This window comes from Odontesthes bonariensis, chromosome 15 (assembly GCF_027942865.1).
Source record: "Odontesthes bonariensis isolate fOdoBon6 chromosome 15, fOdoBon6.hap1, whole genome shotgun sequence".
Taxonomy (NCBI): domain Eukaryota; kingdom Metazoa; phylum Chordata; class Actinopteri; order Atheriniformes; family Atherinopsidae; genus Odontesthes; species Odontesthes bonariensis.
Window position 1 is genome coordinate 5,598,700 of NC_134520.1, and position 16,371 is coordinate 5,615,070.

The following is a 16,371-nucleotide window of genomic DNA, read 5'->3' on the forward strand; positions in this document are numbered from 1 at the left end:
TTGTTTATTTCCAGTAATCATCTTGTGGTCGTTTTATCTTAATCTATGTGGTTCTTTTCAGACTTTTTATGATCATGCTGCATCTCCTTCTGGTGTCCGAGTGGTTCTTTTGCACTGTTTCTAGAGCTTTTAAATCCTGTCTCAGTTGCGACTTTAGGATTCACGTGTAATCTTGAAAGCAAATCAGAGGTTTAATTCAGTTGTTTTACCTTCAGGGCAGAGCACAATGATCTCTAATGGAGAGAAGAAAAAAAAAGAGATCATTTGAGGACAAAAGTGAAGCATTCCAAGCAACACACCCTCTTGTCTCCTGCACGCACACTGACTCACATTTATCCTATATCCTGGCATTAAAGGCAAGGTACAAAAGGTAAAAGGTAGCCTACAAATGTTATCCATGGATACAAAATAAACACAGTTTATAATTCTCCAACCCATGTCTTGTCCTTGCATTACGAGGTGACTTGAATGTAAAACTCTTCAGGGGCTGAGGAACTTTATGAACGCTCATTTATCTGCCAGCTAATACTGTTTTATTTTACAACTTGGAGAGCAGAAATATGAATGAGGCGGTTTGCTCCAGGCCAGAGCAGTGCTTGATCAAGGATAAGAGACACGTCCTCATTCCGGGAGGAAACATGTTAACCCCTTCAAAACCCTCTGGTCATGATACATGAAACCAAAGGTGCTGAACTCAGCCATATAATTTACCTTGCAGAATTACAGCTGCATGTACTCCTGAGTCACTTACTGCTTAACCTTGTCTCTCAATGAAAACGCCTTTAAATAATTACTGCTGGACCAGATTGTCACTTCAGGGTATAATCCTTTTTAACATTTCATTGTTTAGATATAATCCCTGGTCTTCATCAATGCAACAGAAACCATTCAGTGCATGTTTTTGGATTAAATCTGTAAAATAGTTTAAATTGTTACTGGGAAGTGTTTGCCATTCCCTTGATGAAGTGTCGAAGCAAAAGGCATACAGGAAATGATGACTATCAAATAAAAAATGACTGAAAGGAGTGTTTAGATAGTACATGTGCAATGCGTAATGCTGGATCATCAAAATGAAGGTTTGTCCCTCTTTGTAGGTGTGGTTGAATTTGAACTAACCCCATCTTGGTTCAAATACAGAGAGGCCAATCAAACCTTAAACTCATGAAACTCATGCTCTATGTTCAACAACCAGTAACTGAAGAGAATCATAAAGAAGAAACTTCTGTTGTAGTTTCATTGTGATAATTTCTAATGAACAATCCCCACACTTCTACTTACCAAATTGAAATTGTATAATGTCATTTGTATTGCTGATATAAACATCCTGTTGCTCTGATGGAAACTATGTAATTTGTCTCTGAAGTTGTTGTACTGTGAACCATCAAAAAACAGGTAAAAATAAACAGCCTCTTTCAGTTTTAAGGTTTTATGTATTAGGACATGATAAATAATAATTTGGTCACATCAAAATTTTATAATTAGGTCCGTACTACTTAAGATGAAAAAAAAAAAGATTTTTTTTTAAGAAAGACTTAAGTCAACATGCAGAAACAGTTCACCCTTACTGCTTCCATTTCACCCAAGAGTCTAAGCAGCAGCTGATCAAGTGTGAGCACCTCTATCAAAGCAAAAGTTTTGGCAGTCTGCTGGTCTGGGGGATTCAGATGTGTGTAAACTATCAACTGAGAAGGGTGAGGTGAAAAGGACATTTTCAAACAGTTTACTCCATCATTCCACAGAGAGAAAGATTATTCACAAGTGAAAAACATTCAAGACAGTCCTGCTAGGAGTAGATGTCCCGGCAAGTTAACCCCAAGGTCAGATTGTACAATGCTCTGTAAAAAACTGCAAAAAAACCCAGAGCTACATCTCAGACTCTACAGGCCTCAGTGAGCATGTTAAATGTTTGAAAAAAAATCTAAACAAGTATGGTTGCTTTGAAAGGGTTGCAGGAGAAAGACTCTTCTCTCTCTATTAAAAAAACCAAAACATGGCAGCACAGCTGCAGTATACAAAGTTTGCATCATAGGACTTCTGGAACAATGTCCTTCTGACAGATGAGAGTTTGAAAGAATGGCCATGAAGCACAATGCAGAAATGAATGGGCACAGAGCCTGATGAAATTTCACATTGACTGACTTTTTTTAATGTACAATACATTTTGGGTTAGTTTGGTTGCCCTGCAAACAGATTTATCAGCTGTTCCTCTAAGCATAGGAATTTGCATGTAAAAAAACCCCCAAAACAACAGGTAGCACATCCCTAAAAACATAGGTCAACAAATCAAAACATTTTATATCTTTCTATCTATTAAAGGCTCAAGAGAACGTCATGTGGTAGACACAGAAATCAGGGGAAATTCCAACACTGTACATACTGTAAAAATACACTGTGAATGATAAAACGTAGCTGACAAATGTGCCCCTATGCTCCAGTGAATCTCTAAGGGGCTGAATGGCATGAGAATGAGCTTTTAGCAGAGATACCGGGGGAGGAAGAAAGGAGTCCCGTTGCGAAAGAGTTGAATTACCATATCACTGCAAATACAACGCTCCTTGGGAGCAGTGGGGGATCCGTCATCCAGTGAAGAGCGGTGTTGAAATGTGGATATTTCTGAGTACTCAGACACCACACACTAGTAATGAGCAGTGGGCGCTATCCCACAGTTTAAACCTCACATAGCAAGTCCTGTGAAACAACAGTAAACCTGCACACGGAAAAAACCTTTGTGAAACTTTCAATAAAATTGCTAGATAAGAATTAAAGACTCACGAATGAATGCAAACAATATGAACAACAGTGTTACTATTAGTTTAAAAGCCAACGTTTCCCCGAGCCATACAGTAGCCAAGTTTGTTCTGATTACCGAGGAAAGACATGGCGCCCACGTAAGCCTCGATGTGGATCGGTTGCTTAAGGAGCATGACACCGTTGGCTCTCCCAGGAACTGGCTTCACGGCGTGGGCTTTCTGTGCTGCATCTCTGAGCTGCTCAAGAAACTTCTGGATCTGTGGACAAGAACGTCAGACATTAAAGTGTTTGACAAATGGTTTTTGCAATTTATTTCTTTTTTTTTTAACTTTATTTCTTAATAAATGAGACGTACACATTTTCAAGTGAAAAAGTAATTCTTGAAATTATTTTTGAGGAATCAAAAACTGGAGTTTCCCTTATTTGGATCTCTCTGGCATCAACAACTGGTTTGTTGTCTTAATACTTGTGTAACAAGTATTGGAGGGATTGCCATGATATTCCACGATAGCCTGATCAGCCCCAGCTATGTTTGCTACTGAGGTAGAAGTTGACTCATATATTCTAATTTTCCAAACCAAAATTTGCATGTAGGCCCAGGCTAAAGCAATGAATCATTTCACACTGTCAGATGAAAGGTTTACCATCATGTAGCTGTGGGCAGCAAGATACTCACAGAACCGGAGTTACTTCTTCTTAGGGAACAAGCTGTCACAAGGCCAGCGTCGTGACAGTTTTTGTGTTTTGTGTTTTGTCTTTGTCTCTTGTTTGTATGTTTGTTACTTTTCCTTTCCCTTGCACTGTCACCTTTGGATCTGCTTACCTGCCACTCCACACCTGCCCTGCTGCTTCAATCAAGCCACCTGGTTTCCATCAGCTCATCACCCAGCCTGTATTTAGTTCCTGTCTTACCTTCAGTTTCTGCCGGATCGTCATTCTACCTCACGGTTTGTCGAAGTGACATCTAGCCTAAGCTCTGTTTAATTCAATATCTGTTGCTAATTGTAACCTGCTTTATTCAGTTCCGGATCTACCAGTGTTCCTGCCTGTCAGCCCGCCAGTCTGTCTGCCAACCAACTACCATCCAGCCTGCCAGCTCGCCTGCCAGCCCAGCCATTCCCTCAAACTACCTGCATCACCTTCCTTCCACAATAAACGTGTTCTTTACCAGTTGGTGTCACTTTTGTGTTCCTTGCAGAGGCGTGACACAAGCCTGTAAGCTACGACAACATGACAGGTAGCTATTACACTGTATCCTACCGAACCAGTTTCTGATGAGCGTGACTTTTGAAAAAAAATGGGATACTTTTTTGACTGGATGGCAAAAGCCAGCCTCACACTCTGGGACTGAGAATAAACTGCCAGCCATCTTGTTGCTGTCAGTTTGGAACTCCACGTAAGACACAGTGGTCAGTAAATGTGTGTTTCTGTAAAGCTAGCTGCAGCCCCCAAACTGAAAATGATCATGGGTGTAAATACCTGTGGTTACTCCAGAGATAGTTGTAGTGACAGCAAATGCAGATTATACACTTTCCCACTCCACTCAAAGAACAGATAGTTAGTATTTTTTCACCAGTGAAAAAGGGGCTTTAAAATGACACAGCTATAATGGAAAGCACATTGCACTGTTGCTGCACTCGTGAAGACTAAATGACAGGGCTTTGCAACAATTTTATTTTATTTTGATTCTCCTAAATTCATTCTGCAGCAGCACAAAAACCTAAAACACTCAGGGTAAAGACACAGAGATCGATCAAAAAGGACAAGGAGTCCTGTGTCACCGCCCCATGAGATCCTGATTTAAACAGTATTCAGTCATTCTAGAATTACATGAGGACACTGAAGACACTAAAGCCCCTTTCACACTGCGACCCGCTACCTTAGCGGGTCCAAATTGCACCTTCGACCCGCGTCGAGCAATGTGAACGCTTGGCGTGTTGGTGACCCGTGTCGCCTGAAGCCGAGTTCAGGGGCCGTTGCCTAGTGGCAGAGCGTCACACGAAACACATAAAATCCTGGGCGTGTACATTGACGTAGGCACAAGCCATGCGTCGGAGGTAGGGTTAAATACAGAGTGGCTTCCTCCCTACATGGCGTGGCACATGTCAAAATATGGCCAGTCCAATCGCCCTCTGCCACTCCTGCCGTTGTGGTCATTAACAGCATGGAACTTTTTCCTCATGGCCTTTAGTTTGTTGGTCACCTGCGCCTTGCTGCGTGGGAAACCGCGCTCTCCCATCTTTCTCGCCAGCCCTTCCAGCAGAGGTCCATCTTTCACCGTCCCCGACATGTGGCGGAAAATAACGTCCTCTGCTCGGAGGCTGAGGAGCTCGCGGACCTCCTTGTCTCCCCAGTTGGCCATCTTCAAAAATGTGTCGAACTTGATGTAAAACAGAGTGAAACTTGTCCTCACCTGTCGCTGTTGTTCTGAATCAGCTGTCCATTCTGTCTTTTAAACTCCTCACGTCACGCCACGCCCACGTCCGACCCGCGTCAATTGCTTTCACCAAAAGCCCCTTTCACACTGCGACCCGCTACCTTAGCGGGTCCAAATTGCACCTTCGACCCGCGTCGAGCAATGTGAACGCTTGGCGTGTTGGTGACCCGTGTCGCCTGAAGCCGAGTTCAGGGGCCGTTGCCTAGTGGCAGAGCGTCACACGAAACACATAAAATGCTGGGCGTGTACAATGACGAAGGCACAAGCCATGCGTCGGAGGTAGGGTGAAATACACCTGTCTGCATCAAAATTTTCAAACAAACGATGGCGGGACACCTTGAGAACTTGTTTTTGCAATTGTATATGCAGTTCATTGAATGTTACTTTACGGTGCATCTTGCTGCGTGGGAAACCGCGCTCTCCCATCTTTCTCGCCAGCCCTTCCAGCAGAGGTCCATCCTTCACCGTCCCCGACATGTGGCGGTAAATAACGTCCTCTGCTCGGAGGCTGAGGAGCTCGCGGACCTCCTTGTCTCCCCAGTTGGCCATCTTCAAAAATGTCTCGAACTTGATGTAGGCTAAAACAGAGTGAAACTTGTCCTCACCTGTCGCTGTTGTTCTGAATCAGCTGTCCATTCTGTCTTTTAAACTCCTCACGTCACGCCCATGTCCGACCCGCGTCGATTGCGTTCACATCAAACTCGGCTCGGCAAAAAGACTAGGGTCCGACGCGGGTCGAAAGGCGAGTCGAGTTGACGCGGCAGCCCGGGTCGGCAGTGTGAACACAACAGCGGACACGCTAAATTCGCGAATTAAACGCGGGTTATTCGGCAGTGTGAAAGGGGCTAAACTCGGCTCGGCAAAAAGACTAGGGTCCGACGCGGGTCGAAAGGCGAGTCGAGTTGACACGCCAGCCCGGGTCGTCAGTGTGAACGCAACAGCGGACACGCTAAATTCGCGGATTAAACGCGGGTTATTCCTCAGTGTGAAAGGGGCTTAAGACTAACTGTAGAAAGTTGCTCAAGATGCTGGGACAACTTGCGAGTGGACATTTATTTTTCAAAACTCTACATAGGTGTGAACCATACATGCATTTATGGACTACACCAACATTTAGCCTTGAAAAAGAAACTAGAGATAGATTTTTTTTTTTTAGGAAGAAGACAGAGCTTGATTGTTTGGTGGTGAATTATTTCCGGTTAACTGTAAAGATAAACTGTTGGACTTTATTCCTAGTAATAATGATATGATGACACTTGAGGGTGAGTAATGGGCTGATGTGTGAGTAAAGTGAATTTCTTTTGAAGCTCCTCACTGAGGTTCAAAGAAGCAAAAGCACCATCTTATCAGCTCAGAAGTGAGCTGAATAAAACATTTGTGTTTATTTAATTGGATTAAATTTATTCCTGAGCTGAAACTAAATACTTTCTTTAGATTAGACAGACCTTTAAAACAACAAGTCTTAAACCATGATAATGAAACAGACCACCAAACACTGGCAGCCAGAAGACAGAGCATTTAAAAATTGTGTGTGACCGTCTTAATATAGAAAAGCTCATAAATTATTTCAGATCTTACTGTAGAAAGTTTCAGATGGTTGCTTTCATTAAGAGATTTTTCCAGCGTGGAGGTCAGACTGTGGTAACTTGAGTACTGATTTGTCTTCTTATTTGCAGAAATGTATTCTTCTGACAGTTTTGTTGGAAATAAAATGAATGGCAAAATCAAACAGTTAATGTCTACCACTGTCAGTTACCAGAGAAAAAGCCATTTGAGGTATGTTGTCCTTTAGGGGAGATCCACTTAACCCTCAGAGAGCCCTATAAACTGTTAGGTCAGAATGGGCCTGATATGAAACAAAGCACTGATGAGTAAAAAAAAATTTTCTCTTTATTTGCTGCACAAGATGAGTTTAACTGTTGAAATTCCTTAGCTGTGTTGCAAGTTTTGAAAAAACACGTCACAAAGTTTTTTTTTCCTACTATGACACAGCCCGAGTCATCGGCCATGGTTTTCTTACTTATTGGCCAGGTGGATAAGATAATGTGGATGTTTGTGTAACACGTGTCTTACTTAAAACATTTCTAAAAAGAAGAAAACGTTTAGTTTAAATCCAAAATCATACGCTGACGCCTGCGTTAGAGATTAGTCTTAACCCAAACTAAGACAAACCAGTTGATGTGCTGGTTTTGTATATTCTTATAATTTCTCTAATACCTGGGCCAAGGTGTGTTTCAATTCAGTGTTGAAAATGACGGATTACACAGAACTGCTTTCAGATGCCATATTTCAGTTAGTCATTTCCCTGTGATGACTCATTTGGCCACACCATGAATGTCACAACACGCTTGCTTTTGAATTTACTGCCCAGTACAGCTAACACATCCACCTGGATTAGAGAAAGGAAGTTAAAAAACATTAAAGGGTCACTAATCACAATTCTCAGAGATAATTAGGCTAGTTTATTTTTCTTAAGGGGAACTGCGGACATCAGCCTCACACGACACAGAATGAGCAGCAAGCTGTCTTACATGTGATAGAACTGATCAATGTTGTCTCTCTCGAATTGTAACTGTCAGTTTCAGAGCCTCAATGTGAGAAGCTATGGTCAGTAAAAGTGCATTTCTGTAAGAAAAAGTGAGCTATGCCCTCGTTGTTGTAACCCCAACTGCAGCATCTCTGGGAAAAATACTGCGCTCACTTGGGTGTTTTGTTCCCATCAGGGCTGTGCTGAGCTGGAGCTGGTAAGAATTTGCCACTACAGCAGAGCCATTGGACACAGAACTGAATGCAGATTAAACACTTTAACAGTGCTCTCAAAAGATACACCTTTAAATGTGTCAATTCTCTGCAACACTAATGGTGCATTTCCACTAGCTCAGCACGGCTCGATACGGCTCGGAGTATCACTTCGTGCCTCCTCGACGTGGGCGGGGTCGTCGTAACACAGCTGCGCAACCAGAATAACAACAACAACATACGAGGAGGATAGCATGGAGGACATCGAGGCGCTCGTGTTGCTTCTCACCCTGTGGCTTTTTGTCGCACAGAAGGCAAGAGAAGAGAGCCAGAGAAGACTCCTGGCCGCCAGACAAAACAGTATTGAAAAGTGACGACACTCATCGGCCAATCAGTGGAAGGCAGTCGGCTGACGTCACGTTTAAGTAACGCTTTGGCCCGCTTGGAACCAGGGTTGAGGTGATACGGAAAATCTACCTGGTTGCAGGTACTGCGTGCTAGTGGAAACATGCAATAGCGCGCCGAGCCGAGCCGAAGCGAGCTAGTGGAAAAGCGCCATATGTTCACTAGTCAACTTACATCACAGAGAGCAGAAAAGGTGTCATTGACGTTCCTCACAGGGTGGAGAGTAAAGGTGATGAAGGGGTAGTCAGTGGCGAACGGGTTCCATCTGGAGATAAAGGAGGGTTCTCTCAGCCGGTCCCAGAAGACACGAATCCCCTCCCCTTCTCTCCTGACAACACATAGAACACAAAAATGACACAATGTCTTCTAGTGTGACTGATACCTGACTCATGTGCCTAAACTTCCAAGGTAATTTTGTGTATAGATCAACAACATTAATCAAACCAAAACCCAAACCGTGTTGAGGTCCAGTAAGTGACAATGATGAGGCACTGAGCAAAAATGCTGGGAAATGAACATAAAGTTAAAGAAAGATTGTTTTCCAAGTCTTTGCTAAAATTTCATTATTGTGTCATTGAAATTTTTATATTTTAAGAAAGTGGCATCTTCAAATGTAATGCATGACTAGATGAAAGAGGTAGCTTAAAAGAAAATCTTGACTTCACTTGCTAGAATGTTGCTAGCCTAGCTAGCCTTTGTAGCATAGCAACAACTGCCATCCTGAGATGGGCTCAACAGCAGGCCTCGTGTGTAGGATATGTATTGGATTTTAAAATGCTAGAAGATAGTTTAGAGAGATCTGAGGTGAAACTATTTCAAATAGAGCAAAGACATAATACTGGTACACTACAATGAAATAATATTGTAACTGAAGTCATTACAGGATTCAGATCTTTCTGTTTATGCCATCTTCAAAGCAAATAATCTCCTTTAACAACAGCTGTAATTTTTGTCTTGCAGAACATGTAAAATGCTGGTCTTCTTGTTTTAAAAAGTGTCTAGTGGCTGAGCAATATAAAAGCAACCAGCAATCAGGCCTAGCATATCTAATATACTAATATATAGTTACATATCAGTAACTACAATAAATTTGCTCAGAAATAGATTTTGGTGGACTGCCACAGCAAAACAAGTGAAAGTGTCTGTAGCCAACATACTACATACTTAATCTTACACATGTTCAAGCCTCACTGGGTTATAGAGCTATGGATATAGAAAGAGAGGTCTGCATTGGACCCTTCTCCCTCGTCTTTGAGTTAATCTTTGCAAACGGCGGGTCTCCAGGCCTGAATTGTGTCATATCCATATTTTCATAGTAGCCTACTAAATTTGAAATGGTCATGTCTTTGTGGTCAAGACTTTCAGAAGAACTTTGTCTGAGAAAGGGTACAGTCCGCCAGTCTTTTTATTTAACTTTTCAAATGAAATCATTCGCTAATAAAGCTGACTTTTCAAGCTACGTTACAAGTAGCTAGCAAGTAGAAGTTAGCCTAAACCTAAATCGACGAAACTATAGCATAGTAATAACTGCTAATGCTAAACATAGAAGATAATATAAAAAAAATACAAAAATATAAAAAAAACAACAACTAAAAATAAAACCCATGGTAATTCAATTTGTCGTTGCAAAACCAAATGAAGTGAAAGCTAAACTGATTCAAATACTACACAAGACATAATCGAGGCAGAAGTTTAGCCTTTTTGGTAGGGCTTCTTCTAAACTACATAGTGAAAAATATTGACCTGTAAATTAGTATTTATTACATAATTTCAACATTAACTGTAGATGTGCAGAGAGACATAGTTTTACACCAATTTATTCTATAAATGTTGTTTTGTAGACAAACCATGTATAAGAAAGCTGCAGGAACAGACTCTAATATTATAATCTATACAGTATGCATATGTATAACTTTAACTACGACATTTTCATGCATCATTTTGTTTCACTTCAGCTACATGATTTCCATGCAGGAGACAACCAGGCCTGTTGGCTCCACGACGACAATGTTAGAATAATAGAAAGAAAAAAAAAAAACACTCATCTTTCCTCAGGGTAAATACTTGATGTAGGGCAATCTTACGTTTACCAAGATTAGTGGTAATCTACAGTGTGTGGATCATATTCTCTTTCTTCTGCTGTTCTTTCTTTAGTTTTAAAGTAAATACAGTAGGTTTTAATGAAAAAGCCCCCAGGTCATATCTTTTCTCAGCCTAATGAAACCTCAGAAGACAAACAGACCTCCAAACACTTCCCCATCTTTGAAATGATGTTGGTAGTGATCTACATGTTGTGTAGCCATTGGCAGATTTCTATTTACTGTATGCCCATCAAATGCGATCTGGGGCTCATATTTGTAATATCTAAGTGTAATATCTAAGGTGAATACAATTCACTACTGCAAGTGTAAAAGGTCACAGAAAGTTCGACACAGCATCCTCTAATCTCCTTTAAAAGAAATGCTACTTTACTGAAGACCATTTGGAAAAAAATTGAACAAACACATTTAAATTGTGAGTTCTTGCCTTGTCTTTGTGTCTTCTGTTTACTTTCTGTTTTATTTTGACACTTATGGTCTTTGTGCATTTAACGTCATGTTGTCGATATTTAGTTTGTTTCCCAGCTTCTCGTGTGGATAACACTGAAACCTACATTGCCCTCAACATGCTCATAGGTGTGTGACAGTAGATATAAAAAATTTATAAAGTGCATACATGGTATATATATTAAGAACGGCTGTATAAGTATTTGTGAATGGAAAAACACAAAGAAAAACACTTTCTTAAAACCGAGACAGAGGCATAAGATCTCGGATCATTCTAATTGCTTCAGTTATTTTTTTCCCCCATTCAGAATAGACTTTTAGAACAGAGACCACCAAATAAAACCGTTTTATTTTTACTTCACTGATGAGTGTCTCGTTTGCACATTCAGTAAAACTTTGCTTCCTCTTTGCTATTTCTCTCATTTTTATGTCCATATAGTTCGGGTGTTTACGGTATATACTGTGTGTAAATGATCCAGAAGTGAAAATCATGGTGGATGTTATTTATTGAATATGATCTTTTTTTTTTCTGGTCAGCAAAGCATTTTGTTAGAAAAAGGCAACGTACTCAGAGAATATATTTTCACACACAGCCCCCAACATCACAGACACCTTTGTCATCAGGATCTCATCAGGATCCTGAATGAGAGTGCGTAAACATGAACATATCACCCCTGTTCTCCAATCTCTTCACTGGCTTCCCGTCTCTGCCCGGATCACTTACAAAATCTCCCTGCTCACCTTCCACTGCCTGCATGGTAATGCTCCATCTTACTTAAAAGACCTTCTCACCCTTCACTGTCCAACACCAACCTTCTTCACACTCCCAGAACTGGCTCCCGCACCATGGGAGACCGGGCCTTTTCCTGCGCTGCCCCTCGGCTGTGGAACGCTCTGCCTCCACATCTGAGGGCTCCACAGACTGTGGAACACTTTAAAACTGAAAACCTTTCTTTTTACCCAATGTTTTTAATGATCTCCCTTTGAATGCTCTGTCCTGTATTTATTTCGTTTTAGCATTTAAAGGACTCACTACTTTTATTTGTGTATTTTATTTGCATTTTACTGTCCCTGCTTTTGAACCTAATATCTGTCTTTTATCCCACTGTAGCACTTTGAGATTTTATGAGATAAAATGTATTATTATTATTATTATTATGTTGATGCAATCATTTCCCTATGCATTTATGCCACACAGGGCCATTAACCTTCTGCACACTGTTAACACACAAAATGTAAAGTATAGAATTACAGTATACCCATGCACTGGTTCTCACTGATTATGCGGCATGGGCGTGTCGTACAAAAACCTGAACTTATTTAGCGTTCAGCAGTGTGGGGAGATGCTACACTTCACGAGAGACATGTTGCACAATTTGACAAATACAAAATCTGCAAATGGTGCTCAAAAAGTGCAGCCTGTGATGCAATCTGTGAGTCTATTGACAGCTGTAACTTCTTTTGGTAATGTTTGTGGTCTGAGCTTTTGAGGCATACAAATAATTAATTTTGCGATAGGCTGATCTACAGAGTAAAGTAGCTGCTGGTTTTCATAGAATAAAAGTTGACAAAGAAGACAAATAAATCAGGATGCAGGCGATTTCCCAACACTGTTCTGATTTTCTAAATGACCTGTCATGCCGATGTGCTCATTTTACCACATGTCTTGTGCAACCGAGCACTTCCTGCCAACCAGAATCAAACACCTGAGGCTAAACAATCGCTGTTGATATGTCATGGCCCCAGGGAGGGGCTGCATTATAATGCAATCATCGTGCCCTGTTTACACAAGAACTATAAGAATGACAATGCTGAACATTTTGTGCCCCCTCCAGAGCAAATGCGGTGCAGGGAGAATAAGAGGGAAGCAAGACACAAACCTGAAAAAAATATATAAATAAAACCTGGTACAAAAGTAAAGCCCAGCTTAAAAGACTGATTATATTTCAGCAAAAGCAAGTGAGGATGGTGGGGTTACGTTTGTACACATTGCCCTTTGTAAGAGCGCACAGCTATTGCCCTAGAATCAATGGGGATATAAAAAAAGAAGCTTTGGTGAATTCCACAGGTAAGCTATCACTCAGAGAGGGACCAGCCCAAACAGGCAGAGCAGGGCTGGGCTTTCCAGCCAGAGGCCTTGGTAGTTTTCCCTGTGTTTATGTAGCAGAGCTGGGGTTTGGACTTTCACTGTGCCTCACTTTGATATACTCGCCAAAATGCACAAACTGTAAAAGCAGGTCACAAGGACTGCATCTGTGTTTGCATCAAAAGAAGAGGCTAGATTGAGGAAAGTCACCCTATACTGACCTCTTCACCTCAATTCCATTTAACCTGCGGTATTTATACAAAGCGCACACATGCATAAGAGAAACACTGCGCTTAAGGCCAAATGACAAAAAATTCCTCCCCGGGCTTTCAGGTTTCTTGGACTCGCAAGTCAACACAAGATAAACATCACGCCAAGTTCCAGTTGTCATGGCAGGAGTCCCACATTGTCTTAAAGAGCTCAAACAAATCTGGTCCCATTGCTTAATAAAGCCTGCAGGTTTGTCAGTCATCCATACATGTATCCATCCAACATTCTACAAGTGAATCTTTTTTTCCTTTAAAGAGAGAAGAGAAGGTGGAGCAGCGAAAAGAAAAACTAAATAAAATAAGATAAGGAGGTGCACGCAAGTTATTTACATGATTCATGATAAAAACTACTTCTGCAGCATCTGAATTGTATGATGCCAAATGGAAAAAGCTGGGATATTATAGCTGCAGGCTGTTGGCAAACATATATCCACCTTGAAAAGGAATGATTCCACAAGCTGGAAGCCCTCCCAGGGTTTAAGAATTTACAGCAGCATGCCCCAAAACGGCATTAATCTATTGCTGTTTATTAATTTATACTGTACACCAAGGAAACGGCCTGTGTGCTGGCTCATTTCTTGATCTATGCTTTGTTTTTGGGCTTGTTAGTGTTCTTCATCCCTCTCGGCTTTACACTTGAAACCAGACTCATGCTACATGTAAACTGTAACTGTAATTTCGTTATGCTGTAAGGTGTAATGACATATAAATTCAATTCAATTCAATTCAATTCAATTCAAAACTACAATGTGTTGCAATGATTTGAATATGTATTTTGCTTTATATTTTTGTATAGGAGGGTTATGGGGTGAAAATGCAGTTAAAGAGCATAATAAGGCCCTCATGGATTAGAATATCATTTCCAATGGAAATTTGCACTTTTCTTAGAAAGTGCCACGAAAATCCAACTATTTTGCTTGTGTTTTTGGATCCGTGTTAGTAGTTATAGTCCATGTAGATAAACTGACTCCCTAGATGTAAAGCCTAAATATACCACTCACATCTCTGGTAGGTGGTGCAGCATAGATCCTAAACTCAGCCTCCTCAATGTTACCAGATGGGACATGAGCCAAACTAAAGAAAAGATAACAAAAGTGCATTCCTGTTGGTGGTCTTGGTCGCGGGTGAGAGAAGAATATAGTGAGATTGGAGCTTCTGCAGTGATGTTGAACTAATGCCCCTTTTCCACCGAACATTTTCATACCGGTACGGCTCTACACGGTACGACTCTACCCTGATTGGGAGCTGGAAGGTGGGACCCGTTACGATTTTTATTACCGGCTAGTACCTGCTTCAGAGGTGGGTCTAGTCGGTACTAGCCGATACCAGAGCCCGTCTACCATTAGACATTCTCTGCCGATACTAAAACGTCATGTGATCAGTGCTGTCCACTGATTGGTCAGGTGAAATTACGTCATACACGCGACGAAGCTCGGGGAGCTTTAAATAATCACCCGCCATGTATGAAAACACACCTGCGAGAGCAACAGAGAATGAACAGAATTACGAAGATGGAAGACCAGAGAAGGAAAGCCAACCCATGGACGATGAGCGAGGTGCAGACCTTTCTGTGTGTGGTGGCTGAGGACCGCATACAGAAGGAACTGGACGGAGCGACACGAAATGAGAAGGTGTTCCAGGATATAGCCAAGCTGATGGCTAGCCATGGCTATCACCGGAATTGTCAGTAGTGCCGAGACAAGCTGAAGAGTGATTATCGGCAGGTAAAGGACCACAACAGCCGGAGTGGGTCAAACTGAAAGACATGGAAGTGGTTCGACCAAATAGACGGCATTTACGGTCACCGCCCGGCGAACCGGGGCAAGGAGAGTGGCGTGGATACAGCGACGTCTTTGTTGGAGGCGATGGAAAATGGTAAGTCTTGTTCTTATCCCCTTGGTGCAACGCTTATATCTTAACAAATGCATGTTTTATATCGTAACAAATACATGTTAAGTCTTTAACTTGTGTAAAAAGTTACACAGGTGTCTCATGTAAGTTGTTCTGAGTGAGCTAGCAAACAACGCTGTTTTGGAAGGCTAGCACAGTGTCTCACCTATGCGGTTACGTGTATGCGTTTCGTATGTTCACACTTTTTATTTTTTTTCCCTCAAGACTCGGTTTGTGCAACCGATGAGTGTTCGGTTGCTGAGGTCAGCGAAGATCCTCCAATCCCGCAGGCTTCAGAACCGACACTGGCATCACAATCTGCAGCTGAGGCAACAGCTGCTATCTGCATTCCACCGGCACCAACACTGGCGTCGACGCCTGTATCTGAGACAACTCCTGCTGTTTACTTTTGTACTGTCTTTTTTAATAAAGAGCTTGGTTTAACTAAACAATATGAATTGTCAACTGCATTACACTCCATCGTTGTGTTTACTTTTGACTAACCGCGGCGTGAGACTTTGTAGTCGCCTGAAACCGACTTCACGTTAGTGGTGAACGGGCCGACTCCGCCCACTTCCAGGTCACGGTTTGTGTTTGTGTGGAAAAGGAAATGGTACTGGTGCCGTGCCGTGTAGTGTAGTGTCGCGCTATATCAAACCGAGTAGAGTAGGGCTAGCTCGGTGGTGGAAAAGGGGCATAATACCGGTCAGTCACAGTGAGAGAGAGCTGAGCCAAATGGTGAAGCTGTCTTTTTACTGGTTAACCTCTGTTCCTACCCGCACCAATGGTCATGAGTTGTTGACACAGATACCATAAGCAGTAAGAAGAGCATTGTCCAAAGAGTGTTTCATCCTTTCATTTAAAGTACATCTTCTTCAAAAGTACGATTTCAGACAAGTTTTGATTTGAATTATTTATTCGGTGCATTGAAAGGGTTGTATGTCATCATGACTGATAGCCGCTCTGAAGAAGTCCGGAGCTCTGTCTGAGAAGTATACAGAGAGTACATATGAGCAGTTCAATAGGTGTGTGCAGCATGTGCTCACATTTGAGCCAGGAAGAAAGCGGAACAACAAAATTACATCGCCAGAATAAGATAGCAGGGCCTATTTCTAAAACATAGCAGTGATGTAGCAGTCAGTACTGTACTGTAGGTAAGTTACAATAAGACGTTCATTTTAAAAATTCCCAGAAACTGTTTTTTTTTTTGTTTTTTTTTTTAATATTAAGAAAAAAGGCAAAAGAAGA

At 41.6% G+C, this 16,371-nt stretch overlaps 1 protein-coding gene across 1 annotated transcript in view; it reads right to left on the reverse strand.

Annotated features, from left to right (window-relative positions):
• Nucleotides 1-2,118: 2,118 nt before the first annotated feature.
• The window catches only part of tprg1 (tumor protein p63 regulated 1), a 44,239-nt gene continuing 29,986 nt past the window's right edge, over nucleotides 2,119-16,371 (reverse strand). The window contains exons 5-6 of the mRNA XM_075484836.1: nucleotides 8,507-8,660; nucleotides 2,119-3,008 (exon numbers count right to left, since the gene is read on the reverse strand). Of these exons, the coding sequence (XP_075340951.1) occupies nucleotides 2,814-3,008; nucleotides 8,507-8,660 (349 nt within the window). The 3' untranslated portion in view covers nucleotides 2,119-2,813. The remainder of the gene's footprint in view (nucleotides 3,009-8,506; nucleotides 8,661-16,371) is intronic.